This window comes from Onychomys torridus, chromosome 16 (assembly GCF_903995425.1).
Source record: "Onychomys torridus chromosome 16, mOncTor1.1, whole genome shotgun sequence".
Lineage (NCBI taxonomy): Eukaryota > Metazoa > Chordata > Mammalia > Rodentia > Cricetidae > Onychomys > Onychomys torridus.
Window position 1 is genome coordinate 25143615 of NC_050458.1, and position 24323 is coordinate 25167937.

At 47.9% G+C, this 24323-nt stretch overlaps 1 protein-coding gene across 9 annotated transcripts in view; it reads right to left on the bottom strand.

Annotated features, from left to right (window-relative positions):
* Nucleotides 1–24323, bottom strand: part of Mtss1 (MTSS I-BAR domain containing 1) — a 146916-nt gene that overhangs the window by 112074 nt on the left and 10519 nt on the right. For 8 of the 9 annotated variants that reach the window (XM_036207863.1, XM_036207864.1, XM_036207861.1 and 5 more), the window contains exons 2-3: nucleotides 11557–11618; nucleotides 7626–7699 (exon numbers count right to left, since the gene is read on the bottom strand). In XM_036207863.1, the coding sequence (XP_036063756.1) occupies nucleotides 7626–7699; nucleotides 11557–11618 (136 nt within the window). The remainder of the gene's footprint in view (nucleotides 1–7625; nucleotides 7700–11556; nucleotides 11619–24323) is intronic. The other variant, XM_036207866.1, reaches the window with a different exon arrangement.

The following is a 24323-nucleotide window of genomic DNA, read 5'->3' on the forward strand; positions in this document are numbered from 1 at the left end:
CTTCCTGAATTTTCACGGTACATCGTAAGCCCTGGCTGAAATATGATCATGAGAAAAATCCATGTGCCAACCTGGAGTTTGAGGCCTTGCTAAGTTTGGCTCCTAAAGAGAAATTACAATGGAACCTGTTTCTCAAACACTCATGAAAAATGAAAACAACTAAGGACACAGACGTGGTCTAAAAGAACAAAGCCAGCTGCCAACAATGGCCACAGGTTGACGCACAGGTTGATAGAAGGCAGTTTTAAACATTTTGTGTTTAATCTAACCACATTCCTTTAAGGTAGCCTCTTATTTTGTTGTTTGTTTGTTTGCTTAATTCAGCTCTGGGCCTGCAATTAAGACCTTTTTATTTTTTAATTAAGAAAAATTTTGCCAGGTGGTGTTGGTACCCATCTTTAATCCCAGCACTCGGGAGACAGATCTAGGCTTAAACTCTGTGAGTTCAAAGCCAGCCTGGTCTGCAGAGCAAGATCTAGGACAGGCAACAAAAACTACACAGAGAAACGCTGTCTCAAAAATTAAAAAAAAAAAAAAAATCAGTTTGAGGCTGACGTGCTTTGCAGGTAGTGTAGTCAAATAGCTAATTACATAAAAGAAAGTTCTAGAGTCGAACACTAACGTCAATCCAGAAGTTAAAGGCTACTGAAATGTTACTCAAACAATCTGGTTAAAGTGAAACTCTGGGGCAAACAGAAGCAGTCTAGCTGGAGCTTGGAAATTTCCTGGCACCATCTGCCCAGCAAGGGAAGATTCCCTCCCTCCCTCCCCCAACCAGCCAAGTGCAGGTGGCCACCTTTCCCTGAACCAGGATCTCCTCCTGGGGACAGGGGACTTCCAGCCACAGTGAAATGTGAAGACGCACTGGAACCCTCAGACAGGGGTCACCAAAATTCAAATTCTGAACTCTCAAATGCACTCTGTCCAGATGTCCATCCCAGAAGGATCCAGCCTCCTCAAGATCCACCAAGGCCCATGGGTGGTCAAGTGTTGTTGGAAGTTTCTCCGGTCCTGCCCCTGCCTGGCCCTGCGGTCAGGAAGAATCTCTCCCACCCGCGCATCCCTGAAGCCAACTGGTCCCAAGTGAACACACAGAGGTTTATATTAGTTACCAACTGTATGGCCTATGGGTCAGGCTTCTCAGTAGCTAGACATTATAACTTAACTCAACCCATTTCTATTCATCTGTATGTTACCATGTCGCAGTGGCTTTACTGGTCTGCTGGCACGCTGCTCCTTGGGCGGCAGGCTGGCATCTCTCCCACCTCTCCTTCTTCCTATCTCGTTCTTTTGGATTTCCTGCCTGGCTATACCCTGACTCGCCACAGGCCAGAGCAGCTTCTTTATTAACCAATCATAGCAACACATATTCACAACAGGCGAGCTGTTGTGTACAGTCACTCACTTGTTCAACCCTGTCAGCAGCTCATAAATGATCATTGGGGACTCTGGGGTCGCCCAAAGGAGGACGACACAGGTCTCAAGCTGGAGACAATGGTGACAGCAAGCCTCCAATAGCAACACGTGCCCCTGAGGCCCTCAGTGTTCCTGTCTGAGAGATGAAGGATTCCGAGGTAGTGGGAATCAAATGACTCAAGGGAGACCAGCAGGCCCTCAGCACACAGGGCAGCCCAGGGAAGCCTGAAAGAATGCACATGCACAGGCAGAGGGGCCAAAGGTCAGGATGGCCTAGGAAGAGGGAGCTGTTCTCTGTGGGTGGAGATGTCAGGGAATGGCTATGGGCAGATGGTAAGAGACCTCATGTGGCAGCATGAATGAATCTCACCAGGAAGCGGAGTCTCCTGGGAAGCTTTAAACAGAGTCCAGAGTCCCATCTGATGGTCCCGCCACAGCCCTGAAGACTTCGCCTGAACACAGACATCTTTAGTGATGACGATTCACACCCATAAAGTGCAGAGGGTGGCGGTTAGCAAAAAATATCCTAAAAATATGCACCATGCACTGAAGTCACAGGACACTTTCGAGAAGAGCAAGCTTGCTTTACCAAACCGGAGCCACAAAGATTTTCCTCATCTGCCTTGGAGGTCCAGGCTCACTAATTAAGCACACACTTGGTCCCAGCTTTACCTATCCCCACCTCACCCAACTCAAGCCAGCCCGAATGCCCATCCCTGGCACCCACTTTTCTTGCTCTAGTCCCCCATTTCCTTCTCGTTAGTGTGGCTTCCTTCATTCCTTTCTCGCCTGAGCGAAAGCACAAGTCGTAAGATCAATTAGAAAAGGAAATGCACACCATCCAACTTCATCCAGACTTAACCAACGCAGCAAGACGCATGCAGCATGTAAAATCATGGACTACGGGAGAAAGAAGGTTCTCTGGTCCTATCTTGGCATGCCCCGGTCCCCCTCCGTTCTTGTTACCGTGAGGAAATTAAAACCTAGGGTCACACAGCTAGAATTGCCAGGAATCCAACCCAGACATCCCAGCTCCCAACCAGGGTGCTACTTGTTTTTGTAGGGATTGGGGTTTTTAATGCCTTTGGGATGAAGTCACTTTAAAACCAAACAGAAGCAAACGCTAAGGCCAGAAGTTCCTTACGGGAGGAATCCTAACTTACTGGTTCAAGCCCAGGCTCTGGGAGGGGCTCCACTTCACTGGCCACGTGACCTGGGTCAGTGTCTGTACACTCCCTGTCTTTCCTCCATCCCATAATACCTACCACACAGAGCATTATGAGAACAAAAAGGCAATACACTGGGGCCTCTTATCCAGGTTTACTTATTATCTGGTCAACCGTGAACCAAAAACATAATACGGGAAATTCTAGAAATAAACAATTCCCAAGTTTTAGACAGCTTTTATTAAGAGTGTCATTGTTGTAACTGTTCTCATTGTTAGATTGTTAACCTCACTGTGCCTTATCACAATTATGTATGTATGTCTAGGAGAAAACATACACACCACACATCCAATGTGGGCCTTAGAAAGGATCCCCAATAACAACAAAGGGACAATTCTACATGTAAACCACTCAGAACACGGGACATAATCAGAAGACATTAGTAATCCTGATTTTCAATATTAAAGGCACTCTCGTTTTTAAACATAATCTAGTCAACCTGGAACCCATTTTTTTTTTCCTTTTGAAAACCTTGAACTCAAATGAATGGGCTTGGCATATTACCATGTGCACATCCCCCAAGATGGGCTTTCAAAGATTTAAAAGTAATTAGAGGCAAACGAAAGCACGCAACACTGAAAGTCAGCCAGCACTGTGCTCTTCAAAGGCCCTGCTGACCTAACCAAACAATGTCAGGGCCACAAAGGGCCAGTGCTAAGAGGCTGCATACAGTAGGCCCCCATCAGAGGAGCTTCATGTGTAAAGATGCTCTCCCCAACACATGGTCCACTGCCTCTTCATTCATTTCCTTTACTTTTCTTTCCTTAGGTTTTAAGTAATTGACCCAGACACAGGCATACCCACCAACTCAAGATTTCTCAACTCCAGTGACAGCCAGAAAACCTGAGATGCTATGGATAGTTAACGCCTACAAACTGATTTTTTTATGGCCACTGAATCCAGAGAGAGTATGTTTCCATATTTAACATGTATGACATGTTAATTCCAGAGTATAAACTAAACATACAGATTTGTGCCTAGTAATACTAAACTCAAAAATCATTATTGTTTCATTATTAATCAATATATACATGAAAATAGTCAAATTACATGATTTTATTTAGAAAACCAGGGTCAAAATAGTTCAGATTTCAATATTCTATAAAAGATAAGTAAGTGTATTACAAATAGATTAATTTAGCCTCATAGTAACTAGCTGTAAAAAAATTTCTTAAATCAATTTTGTTAATAACTCAGGCTAAAGATTTGGTGAAAATGACAAAAATCTTTCCAAGCTGCTTCCTTTGAGAAGTAACAAATTGTTTAGTATTCTTGAATCAGAAACCTAGGTAAAATCATCTTGAAATTTTGGGCACTGGCCCAACAGAAATGTGTTTTTATGATTAACCTCAAAGACAAGCTGTAAATGGCCACAGGTGTGTGAGAAGCACACAGGTAATTTCCAGGGAAATGCAAAGCATAACAAGGAGCCATCATGGCTCGGCTCAATGGAATGGCCACTACTGGAAAGACAAAGAATGAGCCAGGCAGTGCTGGTGCACACCTTGAATCCCAACACTCAGGAGGCAGAGGCAGGTGGATCTCCGAGTTCAAGGCCAGCCTGGTCTGCAGTGAGAATTCCGGAACAGTCAGGGCTACACAGAGAAACCCTGTCTCGACAAAAGGAAAAAGAAAAAGGGAAAGGAAGGAAGGAAGGACGGACGGACGGACAGACAAGTGCTGACAGAAATGTGGGGAAAGGGAACTCCTCCCTGTAGACTGTTATAAAACATCAATTCATACAGTCACTTGGAGGACCACAGAGGTTCCCCAAAATTTAAAAATAGAGCTAGCATATGATCCAGCAGGGCAGCTTCTGAGTGATGGTTATTTAAAGGGAAGGAGACGGCATGTGGAAGGCACAGCCGCAGCTCTGTTTATAGCAGCACTGTTCTCAACCGGCAAGAAATGGAGCCCATCATCAGAAGAGTAAAGAAAACACAGATATTCCACGGAGCCCTTATCGACTGTGAAAAAGGAAGCTTTGGTTCTGACCACAATCCAGATGGAACTGGAAATCGCCATGTGAGCGGAATCATCAGGAGCAGAACTATCACGTGATCTTACTCCTGTGGAATCTAAAAAAACATTGGTCCTGGAGAAAATGCACACAGAGCTGTGGTTACCCGAGGCTGGGGAGGGTAGCGGGGAAGGAAGATGGGCTAACCGTACCAAGTGATGTTAGACTAAGACGACGGGATGTGCACGGGATGGTGGCGGGAGACCACAGGATGGTGGCGGGAGACGGCACAGATTCTGCCCCTCAAAAAGCTAAAGAGGAAAAGAGGGAAGAAGGGGAAGACACAGGAGGGGGAAGGGAGAGGAGAAGGGGGGCGGAGAGGGAAAGGGGAAGGGAGGAGGCGGTAGTAGTTCTTTTACCAACTAGAGAGGTTTTAAAAACCACACTGAAGGCCTCCAAGCCAAAAAAAAAAAAAAAAAAAAAAAAAGGATGAGGGTACTCTTTCAGCAGAATAAACAGCAGCGAACCACCCTGAAGCCCAGGTGTGGACAACCTTCTACAGAGTCAGTCTTTCCTTGGTGATGCAGACATCATTAATAGGCCACTCAGCCAGAGAGACGACTCAGGCAGTGAGTGCTGAGTCTGGATCCCCAGCAGCCACAGAAAAGCTGAGTGCAATGGCAGGGCCCTGGAAACCCAGAGCTGGAGCATAGACAGAGAGAGACAGGCAGATCCCCAAAGCCCAGGAGCCAGAAAGTCAGATAGAAATGATGAGACCCAGGTTCAGTGAGGGATCCTCAAAATGTAAGGTGGAGAGGGGCAATGAAGACACCCAGCATCAACCTCTGACCTCCACATGCCTATACACCCACATGCACACCTATATACATGAGTATGTAGATACATCCCATTCACACACATAACATGGGAGAGCAATGAAGGAAGATGCCCAGCATCAACCTCTGACCTCCACGTGCCTATACACCCACATGCACACCTATATACATGAGTATGGGATCATGGGAGAACAATGAAGGAAGATGCCCAGCATCAATCTCTGGCTTCCACATATATATATCTACACACACGCACGCACGCACGCACGCACGCACGCACGCATGCCCACATCAATCGGGGTCACCTTTCCAGTTGCTCCTTTATGATCCGTGCAGTAATTTAACAGTAAAATCTAAAAAGACTCTAAATCCTAGAGCCTCAGAAATCCAATCCCATGCTGGGCATGATGGCTCACTCCAGTAATGCCAGCACTTGGGAGGTAGAAGCAGGAGGATCAGGAGTTCAAGGTCATCCTCAGCTACACAATGGGTTCAAGGGCAACCTTGGCTACATAAGACCACGTCTCAAAGAAAAAGAAGAGGGCTCAGCAGGTAACAACACTTGCTGCCAAGACTGAAGATGTGAGTTTGATCCCTAAACTCACTGGCCAGAAACAGAACCAGCTCCTGCAAGCTGTCTTCTGACCTGCACACACATCCGCATAGCACGCACACGAAATAATACACGTGACTGACAATTCCAGAAAGCTTTCACAATGACAGACACGGCTGAGGTGAGAAGGAGATACACCGCAGATGGATGGTCACATTCCACTCCAACACTGGCTTGAATGTTAAGTTCTTTTGAGTAGCAGTTCCCCGAGTTTTTACAAGAGGTACATATAAATTAGGTAATCATTATAAAGGAATTTAAAACATATACAGGTTAAGAGCTCTACCTCACAGACAAACCAGATTAAGGAAGCTCGGCGCTGATGTCACGGTCGTATTTCTGTGGGAACTTTTTGGCAATATTGCTGGCATCTCAGAAAGGAGGAGAAATAACACCTCCCCTGGGAAAATGTCCCTGACTCCCCGAGCTGGGTTAATTGCTCACATTCCCATATTCCCCTGGTGCTCTGTGCTTGGGCTATTACTGTACCACACACATTATTTAAGGACTGGCATCTTCATGTACACATCTCAGTCTCCCTACTCAAACTGTATGCTCTTTGGGGATGGGGGGGGGGAGGACGGGGGGGGCATACTGATCCTCGTGGTCTCATGACATACTGCAATAAAAGGGTTTGGAGTTTCAATCTATTTGAATATTTAATTAAAAACCTATGGTCAATGGCTATGGACCACTCGAAATACTGGGGACAATCCCCTGCACTGTCCTCAACATCCAAGGTTCCCAATGTCACAGTGACAATGAGTGAGGAGGTACACAGCTATGCATGCCACGAGGGAGCCCAGAACCACCAGGCAAGGACGGGGCAGAAGAGAATGGCTGCATGGGCACAAGGGGGGATGGGCAAGAGGGGGGACACCCTTGCAAAGATCGGCCCGAGAGTATCTACTCTCTCCCGGCACCTCTCACACCTTATGAGCATCCCCAGTGTTCTCTGAAACCATTAAATCTTTCCAGAAGATGTCCCCTTTGGATCACTGCTTTCATAAACGCATATTAACTATCAATCAGGCTCTGGACACTGTTTTGTGGGGTACCATTAGGACTAGGTCGGTGTCTCGTTCATGGGGTCCTCAGCCTAACACTAGAGGCGCAGAGATGGCTACGGCACATGGGATGCTGTGCCTGTGATAAAAGATTCCTTGTTTGTGGAGAACTTAAGACAGTAGCCATGCAAGCACCTCCAGGGCTTCCCATTCCACAAGGGAACCAGGAGGGGCTCAGGGTAGCCTGTGCTGGAGAGGAAACAGCATAACCAGAGATGTGGCTTGAGCTCCATACTGAGTACATCCCTCCAGCAGCTACCCCCACAGCAGGCCTCCTGCGTACAACTGCGGCTCCCTTCCTTTCCTGCCTAGTGATTGTGCGTGCTCCATTATCTGGAGAACCAGTTACAACTGCTAGTATGTGCTACCCCACAGCGTTAAAAATACACGAAAATGGTGAGTCAGCCAAGCGCTGATAAAGCCCGTATCTTCCCGAGAAGCCGCCCAGAGAGAGAGCCCACGTGCAGGATTCAGTCAGTGCTGGAAGGCAGCCTTCCATCTGCTCACCACGTGTGTTGGTGGCCATGTCAGCCACTTTCTGAAAGGCGTCCAAGAAGGCAGCTGCTGCTACTACTGTTGTCCTAAAATGCAAACAGATAACAAAAGCATGAGGAATGTCTCACACTGGCAAATTCATCGCCGCTCTTGGGCTAAAACCTCTGCTACAGAGTGAACAGAACCTCCCAGAGAAACAATCCAGCAGTCGATGGTGTATTACTGGGTTTTTTTTCCTGCTAGCACTCAATCCTGATAATGGCCTCACTGTGTAAACTACCAAGAAAAAATTTGCAAAGAAAGAAAACAGAGGTGTTTCTACCCCAAAGAAGAAGAAAGTCTCCTTAAAAGTATAGACAACACGGGTGATATCAGCTTTAGTATAGGAAAACAATATACACATGCATGAACTGGCAGGGAACCAAATCCTGGAGAGCAGAAAGTTCAACCATTCATTGCCGAAAAGAAAAACTGAGGCACACGTTGAAAGACATTCTAGAGATCCCTAGTTCACACCAGAGCACCTGATGGCCCAGCACTGTAACTCGAGGCACAGCCCGAGCAGTGGGTGAAGCTCACGGGGTGCTAGGTAGATACATACAGCTTTCCTCCCTAAATCCCAACCACCATGAGACTAGGATACTGTGTTTGGGCTCCATTTGTTTTTGTTATGTTCAGCCTCAGGATGCTCTCTCAACTGCATCTTTTGAAGTCCTAAAAACAACAACAGGAAGAATTCAGACTCATTTCATTCCTAAGAATTTTTGAATGCCAACCCATCCCCTTAAGCGCTACCAGATGGATGCACTGGGCACTTTGTGGCCTGCTGGTTCCTAGCACTCTGGTCGACAACACCATGAACTTAGGAATGACCAGCAATCCCAGGCTGCTCCGGGACAAACCAACAAGCCCCGCCCCCATCATGCAAAGACTTAAAAAACCAAACTCAAAGACTGATGCTAATCTTCAAGTGTTTGTTACATGACTCCAGTCTCTGCTGAGCCTTCCTAAGGAGGCAGTCGCTAAAAGAATAAGAAGTTCTAGAAAACAGAGTTCAGAAGGCAGAAAAGGAAATGGTCTATCTTAAAGGTAGCATCAGTGTCTTTGGAACAAAGGGTTTCTGAAAGGCTCTGGATACAGTCCCTTAAGGCCAAATTTCAAAATGAGGCAGCCTGACAGTTTCTAGTAGATCAAGAAGATATCTGCTCAAGCCAGATGTGGTGGCATATGCCTTTAATCTCAGCATTTTGGGAGGCAGAGGCAGGCGGATCTCTGTTTGAGGCCAGCCTGGTCTACAGAGCGAGATCCAGGACAGCCAGGACTGTTACACAGAGAAACCCTGTCTTGAAAGAAAAAAGAAAACAAAAGACTGTATCTGCTCAATTCTAAACACTAGCCTCCCCCCCTACACACACACACACACACACACACACACACACACACACACACACACACTTTGAAGCGTATTTTTAACGTGTTAGCATCAAATGCGAACACTGGAAAGTCATCTTTACCAAACATCCTGAGACGTATAAATAGCTCATTCTGACTTACGCTGTGTATCTGACAAGCCAGCTTGATTTAGTCTCCTTCAACTCAATGCCAATCAAGCACATTTTTACGAGCCAGCTGCAGGCAAGCTTTGGCCATTACAGTCGCTGGAGCCCCGCTGCAAACTACAATGCTGGTCAATACTAAGGAATTAAGAGCTTGTAATGACAGTCACACTGCGCTTTCTGACGTCATCGCAGGACATTCCGGCCCTGTCTGTGAGCACAGAACAAATACAAAACCACCGAGAGCTAAAGGAGTGATTGGTTTTTAAACACCCCAGGACAGAAGCGCTGTGTCTGCAGGGTGACTGCAGCCTTTCTCCAGGACACCAAACTCACTCTCAGGAAGATGCTAGTAATTTGATAAGCTGATAAAGAAATGTCCCTGATCTCAGAAGACCTAAAGAGGGGGGCGTTGTGTGTGTGTGTGTGTGTGTGTGTGTGTGTGTGTGTGTGTGTGTCTGTGTGTGTCTGTGTCTGTGTGTGTGTCTGTGTGTGTGTCTTCCTTGAGTTTTACTTTCTATGGTCAAGACAGGTGGTGAGCTCATTGCTTCAAGTTCCTCACCAGACAAAGGGAAAGAGAACATTTTTTTTTCTTCAGGTCTGTACTTCAGGCCACCCTACCATCCGAGAGTGGACAAGAAAAATGAAGGAGAAATTTAAATGCTTTAGTTCAGGAGGAGACCCCCAAAGAGGGAGACTGACTAACCTTTGTGAAATAAGAGCAGTGGATGAGCTAGGCCAGAAGGCCAGGGTCGCTCCATGAGGAGGCGGTGAGGACCTCAGAGGAAGACCCAGACACGACCCAGCAAGCCAGAAAGCAGGGAGATGGTCAAGGGCCCGAAAACTGGAGAAGGCACATATTCAGAGTCCAGTGTCTACTTGGGGTGTCACGTACAAGGCTGCAAGGATTCCCCCACAATGGAAGCTGAAGGAAACGCATGCACTCCTGCCCAGTTCTGAACCACAGGGGAGCCGTGGGCCTCTAGTCCCATGGCAACAGCGAGCAGCAGCCTCTGGTATGCACTGGCAGAGACTCAGAACTCATCTATTACCCATATGGCTTTTTCCTACAACACCCCTACCTACTGCTCTGTCCTCTCTTCCACTCCCAAGCATCTCAGGCCAGCCAGTCATCCCCCAAACTTGACGAGTGAGGGTTATCCAAATAGCCATTCCAAGTGCTCCATGCTTCTTGGGGTACCCACTAAGCACAGTGGTATCTCTTCCCACACTGACTTCAAAAGGGTGCAGCTGCAGCATGTGGGTATACCATCTATCATAGCAAATGAAAACAGAACGGGCACACTAGGCAATAAGGGGTTCTTAGAGGAAATCAGCAGCAGATCCTGTTTAAACAGCCTTTTGAGGCCTTTTGTTTTTTTAAGACTGGGATCCTCTGTGTAACCTTGGCTGTCCTTGAACTCGCTCTGCAGACCAGGCTGGCCTCAAACTCAGAGATCTGCCTGCCTCTGCCTCCCAAGTGCTGGGATTAAAAGGTGTATGTCACTACCACCTAGCTAGTCATAACTTTCTTTCTTTTCTTTTCAAGACAGGGTTTCTCTGTGTAGCTTTGGAGCCTGTCCTAGATCTTGCTCTGTAGCCCAGGCTGGCCTCACAGAGATCCGCCTGTCTCTGCCTCCTGAGTGCTGGGATTAAAGGCCTGTGCCGCCACTGCTCGGCTAGGCATAACTTTCATACCATAAAATTTACTTCTTCTAAATGTCTCCGTGGCTTTTAGTAAACGTAGGATTGTGTAGGGAGCCACACTCTAACTTGAGAGCATTCCCACCATCTCATAAAGACCCCTCCCACCCATCAGTCTCCTTTCAAACCCCGAGCCCAGCCGACCACTGCTAAGACTTATCTCTATAGATAGCCTTTTCTAGGTAACCTCATGCAAATGGATCTGTGCACCAGTCTACACTGAGATTTAAACTCTGTACGTGGGAAGACAATACAGAGAAGAACTTGGGACTCTGGAAGCAGACACGTCTCCATTCTGTCACTGGTGGCATCTCTGTGAACTCGTTCTTCTTACCCGTGCCTCGATTTCATCAGTCCAACTCAGCTGTACTTAACCTTGTGGGGGTGAGACTGTTAACAAGTTCACATATGCTTGGCACACAGTGGGTGCCACATAAACAGTATCCATTATTACTCTATATAATCAACTCTGAAAGTTCCTGTGGCAGGAGATAGAGCAGAAATGAGTCGGCTTTCACACATGGGGAGTGGGGGGAGCAGGATAATATGAACTGATACTGATTAAGCAGAGCCCACTACAGGCTCTATCTGTGACATTTCTAAATGTAACCCAGATGTGTGTGCTGACCCACCCCCGTCTGAAGGATGCCGCCTTTTCCAGTCCAGTACGCGTGTCCACTTACCGCAGCTGAGACTGCAGCTTTCCGGCTTTGTTTATGAAATCTTCCCAAACTGGATAGCTCCCCTACGACAGAACAAAGCCAGCCATCAGTCACAGTGTGATGAGCCAGACACCCGCTTCCAACCACGCACGGAACAATCTGCAGATGTGACCCTCCTCTGTAGGGCATCTACGACACACACAGGCTCCGGAGCTCTTTCAGACGTGCCCCACCCCTACAATCTTGCAAATGACCACAGACACCAACAGGAACTAGTTTCACAGACTCTTAACACCTACACCTTGGAGTCAATGCGTGTACACAGTGGGCCCAAATTTTAAAAAGTACAGAACATTCAAGGCTCTCTCCTGGGTCACCTGTACGTGCAACATGGCTCTGTTTATTCTCATCTTTGTCCCACACAGCAGGCGGAGGGAGCTGGGTGACTGAAACTCCTCCCTGGGACAGGTGGCTATCGGGAAGTCGTATCAGCCTATCAGACTCCCAAGGCTGGAAAATAACCTAAATATAGCCACCCAGCTGATATTTAACTCTATGTACACTATGTATACTACGGCAACAGGCGGTTCCCGAGCAAACTGCAGCCAGCACAGGACTCATCCCAATCCTCGATGCCTATATCAAGCCATCTGTTTTTAATGTTCACACGGCTCTAGTTTTAACCTTCCAGAAGCCCTCAGAATCAACCCTGATCCTCTTTCCTCTGTACTGGACTCTGAAGTCCAATCCCACTTCTCTAAGGGACCCACAGTGTCCTAGAGGCAGCGCAAAGGGTCTTCTCCTCCTCCTGAGTACAGGACTGGCATGCGGTCTGCCCCTCCCTTCCCATACATGTTACATACAGACTGAGCCGAAGCAGCCACCCACCAAGAGGGGGGTTTACCTTTACTCCAGTCAAACCCAGGAAAGGTAAAACATGGGTGAGGGTGTACTGTACGGCACCGTATCATTCACCTGGGGGTCACAGTCCCAGAACAGAATACAAATGTGGGACACCCTGACAAGGGAAGAATAATATCACGCCCCCTCTTGTTTCTGCTGCTAAGAGGAGAGAGGAAAAACAAGAATTAAGTTAATCATTGCATCTTTCATTACAGATGCCAAACCCAAACTGTCTAAGGCTGCAGCGGGCCAAGCCCTAGCTGCCATCACCTTCCTCGTGGCTCTCCTGGGCCATTTCTCCTAACCTCTAAGCCCTGGCACGCCCAGCACTCTGGGTGTGTGGATCTCTACTGTGGTACTGCTGTGTACATCACAGAACAGCGAGCAGCATCTCCGGCCTCTGCTCACTACAGACATGCCAGAGGCCCCCAACACCTCGCTATGACAAATGAAATTATCTCTAGTCCTTGGTAAGAACAGTGTCTTAAAGAACACCAGAAAACCCATTTCTTCTGGTAAAGAAAGAGCTATCGGAAGTCCAGCCGTTGCTCGGGGTTCCTTCTTCAATCACTTCCTTCTAATACGTGAGAGGAAAATGTTTTAGAAATGTATATGCATAAAAGTTAATACCTTGTTTAAGAACTACCCTTTTATATATTTCTCTAGCCATCAATTCTGTCTGAAAATGTACATACAGGTTATATGGAAAGCTGTCTGATGATTAAAATGGGTTATTTCTGGGAGCTAAGATTTGGACCAATATGTTGCTTTCTTCTTTGTACTTTTCTGTATGGTATGTTGTTTTGCTTTGTTTTTATAAGGGTCATGTGTCATTTTAATGAAAACAATAAAGTCATTACATTAAAAAAATTTAAGACCAAATTAGAGGTTCTGGCAACAATCACACCATGAATTTTCTACCAGGCCAAGCCCCGCAGTCTGTTCTGCATATGCTGCTAGCTCACACCCAGCTGCTCTGCAATGTTGCATCTGGGTCCTGCTGGGTCTCATCTCAGCCATTTGCTCCCACAGAATGCTGAGCTGCACCAGGGCTCTTGGTAGAAGCCCTTTGGCATCTACATCTGAGTCATGCCAACCAACATCTAGACATGGGTCTTGACACATGGTCCTTATCCTGTGTTTATCCCCTGGGAGCATCTTCAACCCAACAACAGGAACTGGAATATTACCTGCCGTGGTAGTGTACAATCATAACCCCAGCGCTCAGCCTTGGCTACTTACCAAGTTCAAGGCTAGCCTGCACAATGAAAGATGATGTCTCCAAAAAAAATCAAGGTCCAAGGGGACTGGAAAGACAGCAAGCAAGCCTGAGGACCTGAGTTGGATCCCCAGAATTCACATGAAAATTCAGGGTATGGTGGACTTGTAATACCAGCACTGAAGAGGGAGAAACAAGCTCATCTCCAGGGCTTGCTGGCAGCCAGTCTAACCTAATTGGTGAGTGCCCAACCAATGAGAGACCCTGTCTCCAACAAGGCAGAGAGCATCCCTGAGAATGATATCTTACAACAGTGTTCTCAACCTGTGTGTTTCGATCCCTCTGGAGTGGAACAACTCTTTCATAGGGGTCACATAGCAGATATTTACATCACTATTCATAACAGTAGCAAAAATGTAGTTTTGAAGTAGCAACAAAATAATTTTATGGTTGGGGGTCACCACAACATGAGGATCACAGTAGTAGGAAAGTTGAGAACCGCTGCCTGAGGATTGAGGATGTCCTCTGGCCCACCTACAAACACACACACACACACACACACACACACACACACACACACACACTCACGCGCGCGCACGCACCCACATAAGCAAGAGGGAAGGAAGGAGAGAAAAGGTGAGGGGGGGGGAGGGAGGGAGGGAAGGAGGGAGGGAGGAGAGATTGACTGAGCCCAATCTACCTTGAGGGTACTCAGACCAGCACAGCAGGCCCATCAAGACACCATAAAGACCTGCTTTGACTCCTCTGTTCACTATTTCTCTATCAAGTCTATATAGGAATTGCTCTTCCCAGAAACAACAGCGTTAAGGGTAACTCAGAGTCCTCTGGCTGGCCTCTAGAGACCTATCCAGATGGAGGAGGAGGAGGAGGAGGAGGAGGAGGAGGAGGAGGAGGAGGAGGAGGAGGAGGAGGAAGAAGAAGAAGAAGAAGAAGAAGAAGAAGAAGAAGAAGAAGAAGAAGAAGAAGAAGAAGAAGAAGAAGAAGAAGAAGAAGAAGAAGAAGAAGAAGAAGAAGAAGAAGAATCTGAAGCATACTAAGTGAGAACATGCTGGATTAGCCAGAGGCCTCCGCACATCACCTAACAGCCAGACCAGCAATTTACTAAAGAAAATCACTGGGCCCTTTGGGGCCCATTTCCTTATAATGATAATAATTAAAACAATTCAGTCACATCACTGCCTTCTGGTTAAGATCAGGAGTAGGACACTTCCACCACCCTTAGGAGTAGCACCACCACCCATCAACACTGAAAGACTGGGAGAGAAATAGGGAAGGGAAACCTGGGAACCACCCCGACTGAACCGACTACTCCTCCCATTCGCTCTGTGACATCAGAGTCACTGGACCTCTGCATGGCAACCCCATGAACTCACAGGATTGGTTTGGGGAGCTGAGATCAGGAGACATCTGCACTCCTGTGTTTACTGTGGCACTACTCACAAAAGCTAACACAAGGCATCCGCCTAAGTGTCCATCAGCTGACGGCGGGCTACAGAAAAGGTGCATCTGCACCAGAGAACACTGCTCACTCTGTCGCTCCAGCAACAGGGTGCAGTCCTAAATGAAATACGCTAGACACAGAAAGACAATCCCCACACGCTCTTAGCAATATGGAACCTAAAACATCTGATGACCCAGTGGTGGGAGGAACAGGGGTGCAGGCGAGGCTGGTCAAGGATATCTAATTATAACTTGGATAGGAGGGAAAGAGAACTGGAAGGCACTGGGGGGGGGGGGCTGCCTGCAACTGTGGGGAGTGGCTGCACTGGGGGAGAAATCGGGAATGACAGCTAACAGGAAGTTTGTGTCTTGGGTGATGGAAGTTCTCAAAAGCAGTATGGTAAGATCGTGTGCCTCTAAGAACGGACTACCAACCTGTCGGCTTTCAATGGGCACATTGGTACATGCAGCTTTTCTGTACCAACAAACACGGCCACACCAAAAGGGGCTCAGTAGAGACTGGCACACAGAAAAGGCCATGTCTGAGGCAACGGGTCCTGGCATTTCCGGTTCTGAGAACTCTCCTTCAGGGTGCTCACTGGGAGCCACACTGCAACCAGGCTGTGCTGGCTGGGATCCTTCATCCCGAGTCCCAGCTGCAGAATCAGGCAAGGTGGGAGGCAAAAGGTGACTCAACCTACCTTACCTGAGAAGAACAGATCGAGGCAGCTAGCTCTACAGTGTCCGCAGACTGTCTGCTGATCCTAAACAATGAAATGCTTAGTCCCCACCCAGATCAGTGTGCCTGAAACCACAACAGCTCAAACCACTTACAGAACTCACGGGGTGGGGGGGGGGGGTGGCGCAGGGTGTGTGTGTGTGTGTGTGTGTGTGTGTGTGTGTGTGTGCGCGTGTGCGCGCGCCCTACCTGGAGCCTCACTTCAACTGTTCCCAAATTAGAAAAAAGGAAAAGAAAAAAAAAAGGAGGGTCCCCTTTCTCATCAAGGGATATATAGCACACAGCCTCCCTCCCACGAACGCCCACCCAGCCACAAGAAGGCTGCCAAAAGCAGCCCTCTCCTGACTGAATGCTATTTGAGGAGCTAGCAGAGTGTCAAACCCACCTGTTCTAGGTAATCTGTAATTTAATGGAGTCAAAAAAAAAAAAAAAGACAGACTTCTAAGAACAGAAAAGCAAAAGCCTAATTGTTGGAAAATGAAAAAAAAAAAAAAAAGATGTTATTAAAACTTGAAAGCAAGGTGACCCAGGTTGTACTAATTTTTTTTTTTTCTTTCAAGGAAAAAAGTCTCTGCCCACCTGAAAAGAGTCTTACTACAGACAGACAAAGACTTGGAGGATCTGTGCAGGGAAGAAGTAACTGTAGAAAGACTGAAAGACAATTATTTAAAAAGCCATGGGGTGTTAACTACTGGAAGATTTGATGAAAGTGGTACTCAGGTGTCAGGAGACCCTGGGTGCACTCAGAACCCTTTGGAGAGCAATGCCAACCCAGGCTTGCATTTTCCAGGCTACACGAAGAAGTGGAAGATGATGATCCTGAGTTTCACATGTCTTCGCTGGTGTCACCCTGAGGAATGCCTCCCGGAGCCGTGAGAAGGACACACACACAGCCACACACTAAGGGGATCATCCGAGAACACATGTAGGTTTCAGGACTCTACAGACACACCACAACCAAAGAAAACAAGGCTCCACCCAGCACTGTTTCTGCTTCATCCAGAGTCACAGGCAAAACCAGACACTCCTCCCCAGGAGCTACCCGAGGGCAGAAGGCAAGGGCAGAAGGGGAGGTCTTAGAAGCCTTGAACACTGAACTCAGATCACACCAGAGTTGAGAAAGAGGAACGCACTCTGCTTACGAAAAGAAAAGAAAACCTGGTTATTCATCAAAATGCACCAGACGGGAGAGGGTCTTTCCTGATCACATGACTTCATGCAGCCACCTAGTGGGGTCCCCATGATGCTCCACAAACACGACCCAAGGGCTGTCTGCTCTTCAAAACTCAAGGTGGAAGGTGGAGCTCATTCATTCTGCAAACTTCACTCGCTGCCCAACAAATACTGCTTCTTCCAGAACACTGTGAGCCTCCTCATCACCTACCCTCCAAGATTAGCTGTGTCCATTCCCTCGACTTAGTACAGCCTATGATTCGTGTATGAGCCGTGAGCCAGGGTCTCCGCCTTCTAGACCATGGGACAAGGACAGAGAAAAGGCTAGTGGAAGGGAATGTCTGTCAGGTTAGAGAGAGGCTTCGCTGGTACAGTGATGAGTGGCAGACACAGCTGCTGGGGGTCAAAGCACCCAGGGGACACCTAAGTGCTACAATTTTGCTGAATAGGAGCGAAACCGGGCAGGGTGGACAAGGTTGCCGAGGCCAGCCTTCAGGGGCAAAGTCCAGAGCTGAACCACAAAACGGAGCCAGGGTGGCCTTCGTTCTGATGACAGGTGACATCAATTCCAGGCTGGCCAGGTGATATGCAAACCTGGCTTGCGGGTCACATACCTGGCGGCTACCTGGTCCCTTTGGGAAAGAAGAGAAGAATAAAGTCCTTATTCTTTCTTTTTTTAGGGAGAGGGTTTCCTAAATCTCCTTCCCCGTCAAGAATGTGATGGCTCCTAGCCAGTCTGTAAACTGCCTTAAGTCCACATCCACCCTTAAGGTGGAGTCTCTCTCGTCCCCTTCCCTCATCTCTCTTCTTCCTCCTCTGCCTCCATTTGTCCCAAGCCAGGAGCCAAGCATTCACCCAATGCAGGAGCAGGACACAGATGTCAGCCAACAGACACTCAGTTTTGGGGTGGCCTCACTTGATTTTGTTCTGTACTAAACAAATGATGGCATCCTACACTCGGTGTGGGACAAACCGCGTAACTCCTCAGCACGGCTGGTGACTGGTGCTCCATAAATAATGTACCAACTGCTTCTCCCACACTGGCCCCACTGTGACAGCCGAGATCAAGGGACAGCTGAAGGAATTCGATAGCACATCACCGCCTCGACGGACACAGAAGGGCGGGGGCTGTGGCTAGAAAACCCACAACCTAAGAGGAACCAGGAGAGCTAGGGAGGGATCTCGTGAGGATCAGTTCAATGCAGAAGCAAATCGGGATTAGCAGGGACAAGCCATAGGGAATGAATGGGTTCCAGCTCAAAGACCTTTGTCCTGCCCAGAAGGGGCCAGACAGCGGCTGACTGACCAGCAGTTAAAGCTCGGACAATACAAGGCAGGTAGGACTAGATAGGTCCTGTATTCCTTTGGAGGAGATGGCTGGCGACGGTAGCATCAAACATCAGCACTTTCTAAACAGTTGCTAGGCACCAGGCATCTATCTGGAGCTGCACTTGTCAAGTATTAACTGATGCACCTGACACTGGAGATCTGGCAAAAATGCAGACTTTGCTTTCCCTGCTCGGGCGGGGAGGGGGAAGGGGGGAGGGGGTGGAGAACACGACACACGACCCTGGGCGGTAGCATGTATAATCTGAGCCGCGCTGCTGACTGATGTGGAACACTTCCTGAGGAGCCCAGCCTAGAACACATTCATATTCCATGTCTGCAACAAAGCCTATGATGCTATGATTTTGTCTATGAGAAAACTGAGGCCCAGAATCACAGGGAAAGGTTAAAAAAAAAAAAATCTGACACCAGATCTTTCTGACTGACTCTGGTTCTGGGGAGTCAAAGCAGCCTGAGGGACAGACCGAGACTCAGGTCCCAGTCCAGTGTGACAAAATGACTCAGCCCGCCATTAGGCTCTGCTTTAGATGTGTGTCCTGCAGGAGCTACGGCAGAACAGAGGTGAAACTCCAGAAACATGATGATATCTGCACAGAACTGTGTGTCACTCTAGAAATGGTCAGGTCAGCCATGGAAAAAGCATGCATGAAACGAAGAAAACCCCTTTGTACAGAGAAAAGCCTAAATCACACTGGAACACAGTTGCTGGCACTTGTATGAACGGGGGGTACATTTTTTTTTTCTCATCTTCAGATTTTCCACGGGCACTGGAATGGATCTCTGTAGCATCTCTAGGCTGGTCATCACCACAGCATCATGCTTCCTTCCCAAGTCCTCTTGGTGAGCCCAGCCTCCAGGGAGAGCAAAAGCAAAGAAGCGTGGAGAGGGATCTGGCCCTTCTGACCCAAGCTGAGCATCTCTGGATTCAGGAATGCATTCAGCTTCCAGAAGTGGGTGTGCATAATTAGGGCCCGGGGGCCCAGGAATGCCTGCCAGAGCTCTGTGCCCCCAAACTAAACTTCCCCACCCTGGCCTGCATGCAAGATGCAGGTCTCATAAGAGCCTCAGATGAAAGGCACTGGGTGAACCCATCCATCATAAATACCAGTCCCCGGCTTTTATTTTCTGATTGGGACTTGCCTAATCCACTAATTATCCCTGTCCATCAGGTGGATGACAGCCTGGGGATAATCAATGGTTGTTGCATCCTTGCCCGCCCACCCTCACACACTTGCCCAAGTACACCAGCAATAAATAAATACGCCTGTGAAAAGGCAGGCACACCCACAAAAGGTGGTCCCCATCCAGCTGCCCCCTCACAGACTGCTCCCTCTCAAGCTCCTCCACACTCTAATTATTAAAGCAAGGTCACTGAGCTTTCCTTTTACCCACCTTGCTAGGTCGGATGCTCAGGATGTTTTCAAACATAGGGGTACGTCTCCACGTAACAATTAAAACAACTAAACAAACATGTAAACTGTACCTTCAAATTTGCTTTGGGTTTTAGGTCCTTTTCCAGAAAGCAAGCAAGCCATCTGTCTGTCTGTCATGAGCTATCCAACAGGGCTACCACTAGGGACTGAGGGTTATTTAAATTTAAATTACTAGGAAATAAAAGGTACAATGACTACACACTGGAAAGATCTAGACCTGCTTTAGCTAAGGAAGCTTCCCTTGGACAGCCTGGCATCTGTACTGTGCTTCACACCTGCAAAGGACGTTGGGGATTTCATTTATTTGTTTGTTTTCCTTTTTTTTTTTCTTTTTAAATGTGGAGCTGAGGATCGAACCCAGGACCTTGCGCTTGCTAGGCAAGCGCTCTACCACTGAGCTAAATCCCCAACCTCAGTTTGTTTTCCTTTTGAGACAGGGTTTCACTATGTAGCCCAGGCTAGCCTGGAACTTGTTGGCAAGACTAAGATGGCGAACCTGTGATGCTCGTGCCTCTGCCTCTTGAGGGATGGGATTACGGTGGCCTGCACTGTGGGTCTTTCCCTTTCTACCCTTTGTAGCATGTGTTTCCACACTCTAGACTTCTCTGCAAACAGAACTCCTTTTCCTCTCCTTTCCCATTCAACAAATTCACCTGTATGTACGTGTACACGTACACACACACACACACACACACACACACACACACACACACACCCCTAGATTTTCACTGCCCTGCTACTTTTCCAATGATTACAGTACCTCGCACCAGAGGATAAGTAAGTGGCTGCCTGTGCACCTTATACTGCCTGAGAAAGTTTTCAAAGGGGTCACCTACCTAGCCACCTCCGAGTCCAAATAGACCCAAGAGCAACATCAGAACACCCCAGTATGTGGATAGTGCCAAAGGAACCACAAAGGACTTCACGGAAACCTTAGAGAGGCATGTGCCTGTGTGTGTGCTCATCACATCCTTCCCAGGAGAAATCAGGTGCAGAAAGAGCAAAAGACTTGTACAAAGTGAGAGGGTCTGCCCTCACTCCCACTTTACTGTATGAACTGCTGCTAAATCTGCTCAGTTCCTCGGACAGTGAAATTGGCCCATCAGCTCACCTGGCTGACTCTCCAACTCAGGAAACATGAGAATTCATTCTTTAAGCACCTAACGCAGGGTTTCAATGTTCTGACCTAAGGCTCCTATGAAATGTGTGTGCACCCTTAAGCCTTCCCGGGATAATGCCTGCTTCATGGAGCCTTCACTGGGCAGAGTCCAGAGCTGCTGCTCCATTCCTGTGTTTCTGTCTGTCAATACCCACAAGACAACAAGCAAAACACACCACAACTCGTGTGCCCCACAAAGTTCAATGACTTCACACCTGCACATGCATGCTCATCCACCTCTTTCCAGCATGTACCTACCAACTCCAAAATGACTTTCACCTTTGAGATCCCGCTTCCATCACTAGCTAGCATTTATGTTCGCCCAACCCTCCCAGATAGAGAGACAGGCACAGGTTCATGAACTCATCAAACCCACCCCAGGGTCTAGCCTTGGTCACACTAAGTGCTTGAATCGGTTTCCATTTGGGGCAGACAGTACCTCATCCATCACCTAACTCCCAGCCCAAGCTTCCAGAAAAGATGCCCTGGTAGACCACAAAAGGTGCTATACTTCTTTTTACAATGCTTGTGCGTGCGTGCGTGCGTGCGTGCGTGCGTGCGTGCGTGTGTTCACTGGCTATCATCCATCGGGGACAGAGAGCCTTGACAGACAAATACATTCAAGAGTCTGAGAGTGACTCGTCAGCTGGCCTAACTTCAGATCTGTTCACAGAGTGACCTTAGAGGCAACTGACTTCATCACCTGGTGCCATGCCGTCTCCTTCTGTAAAAGATGCTAATGGCTAGTTCCTGCCCCCAAGGGTGATTACCAAGTTCATGAAACAATCCCAGCACTTGAAGTGGTGAGCAGCACAAAGAGCTCAACTCTGCTTTAGTGAATCAGCATTCAATGGCACCCTTCCTGAACAGGACATTAAATGAGTACCTACTATGCACAGGCACTTAGTGAGGGGACAGCCTTGAAGAGAGAAGAGGTCAATATCTGTTTGGAAGGCTGAAGAGAAAACCATCGATCCCAAAGCCTCGAAGGACAGTATTCTCCAAGTTGGAAAAACTGCAGAGCAGCTGGTGGGAGTTCCTCACATGGGGTAACGCCTCACCAGGCTCTCAAAGAGGAAGAAGAAATTGTTCTGGCAAAAAGGGAAAAAGAAAGCAGCGTGACGGGAACCGTTTCCCCAGAGTCACGGCTAGCATGACTCAATACGTCCACCTGGACTATATTCCAGCTATAACCAGGGTGGAACGAATCACATAAAAAGAGAGAACCTCTTGCTTCCTGAACTCCAGAGGAAGCCTCTGGTAGCTCAGGGTGGCCTGGGAGCCTCTCCCACTGACCCCAGTGCAATCCCCGCAAAACCTAGAGAGAATTGGCAAGGGTTTACTAAAAGGGCGAATTCCTGAGCCCCACCCCAGCTCAACAAAGAATTTTAAGGGTGGGCCTAGGGATCTGCATGGGAAGACACTCTTGCTTTTTCAAAACTACCCAGACAGCAAGACTGGAGGACCCTAGCAAGAGATAAGATGGCAAGTCCTCCCCCTAAGCCCTTGGAAACTGGGAAGTCAGCAACCTCCTGGCACCCGTGTCCACATGCAACATCTTTCGAAATAATCCAGAAGATGAGCGCTCACACACAGGAATGTAAGCAGAGACGTGCTTTGCGAGACATTCAGGTTCCAGAAGCTTTGAGAAGTGCATTCCTTTAGGCCACAGATAAACCCTTCAAGGAAGGCCATAAAGCTGCAAAAATGTACTCACTGCAAGTGTTTCTGCAATTAGTGAAAACCACCCTAGCCCAAACGCAGTTAAGAGGCTAGCCCCCACCTCAGGGCCTTTGCACAAACCAAGCCTTTCTTCCACAGGTCACGAGTCAATGTCCCTCCATGAGACTCTCCCTCACCACTCTTGGGAGACATGGGCTCCTCTCAGCATATAAGAGAACTGAGGCTAGAGAGATGGCCCAATGATTGAAAGTACTTGTTGCCCTTACGGAAGACCCAGTTTCAGTTCCCAGCACGCACACAGGGGCTCTCAACTGTCTGTAATTCCCAGCCCGTGGGAGTCCAATGCCCTCTTCTGGCCTCCCCGGCCAGGCATGTGAAACATCCATTCAGATAAAATGAATAATAATAAAAAATAAAGATAGTTTTAAGCATCGATCGATGCCACTTATCTGTCCCTTATCTGTCACCACTCCATTAGGTTCCAGAGGCAGGAATTCATGTCCACTCTGTTTGCTGTTCTATATCCCCAGCACTTCAAGCCGGACCTGACACACAGTAGGTGTGGCACACAGTAGGTGCTCAAGTAGGTGTCCCCAGTGGAATTTACTATAGACAAACAAAACCAAGTCACATGGCCATCACGGAAACTGGCACAGCTTATATAACTCCACACATGGGAAAGGGAAGACCGGATGAAAAGGAGGTTTCACGGTCCCTTTAATTGTCTAGGCTTTTGTGAGCCTGAACACATAACCCACTTTGTAATTGGTGCTTATGGGGAACTTCACTTAATTGAAGTTTCTAGGTTTTCTTCCATTAATTTCATATAACTTATATAATCTTTCAGAAGTAATCCCCCATGAAATGTTCTCAAAACATTTGCTTTTTTTTTTTTTAAAGGAAAAAAACTCTGCCTCCTCTGACTTAATTAGGGTATCCCTAATTAGGGCCAGCACAACATCAAAAGGCCAGGTTCCCTAGGAACCAGGTTCCATGGGACCGCAGGTCTCTTTCTGGTTGCAGAACGACCTCAGTCCTGGCAGCAATAGCTCGGACTCTGGGCTTGGCCATGGGCTACTCCTGGCGAGGCTCCTTACTACCTGCTTCCTATTGGGGTGTCTGATGCAATTATTCAGGCCCCATATCACATCCTGCTGTGGCACTGGCTTTGAAGGTTCAGTAAACAGTCATTTCAAAACAAAGAACGACCATTAAACCCAACTCAAAGACTTCCTTAATGGCAGCATGCTCAGCTGCAAGGAGCCTGGCTCCAGAATGCAATCATGGTCTCCCTGGAAACTAATCCACCACACTGCCAGCCCCTACCGGCAAGGGTCTCCCCACTCCTGGCTGGCACTCAGTCTTCTGGAGCGAGTTCAAATACAGCATGTGTCCTGAGGTGGGCCACACTGGACTCCGTCACTCTCCACCTATATCTCTCTGTTAATAAGGTAAAGACCAACAGGTAAAGGAATAGGTCAACTGTCAACAAATTTCAGGCCAATTATGGGGCCCGGTCCCTCCCTTGAGACCTCTCAAAGTTTCTTGGGTGGGTAGGGTTCTGTGCATGTATGCATGTGGGTACACACACCTATGAACACAAGCAGGCCAGAGGTGGATTTGGGGTGTCTGCCTCTCTCTGCCTCCCAGAGTTCTGGGGTTACAGGAGTG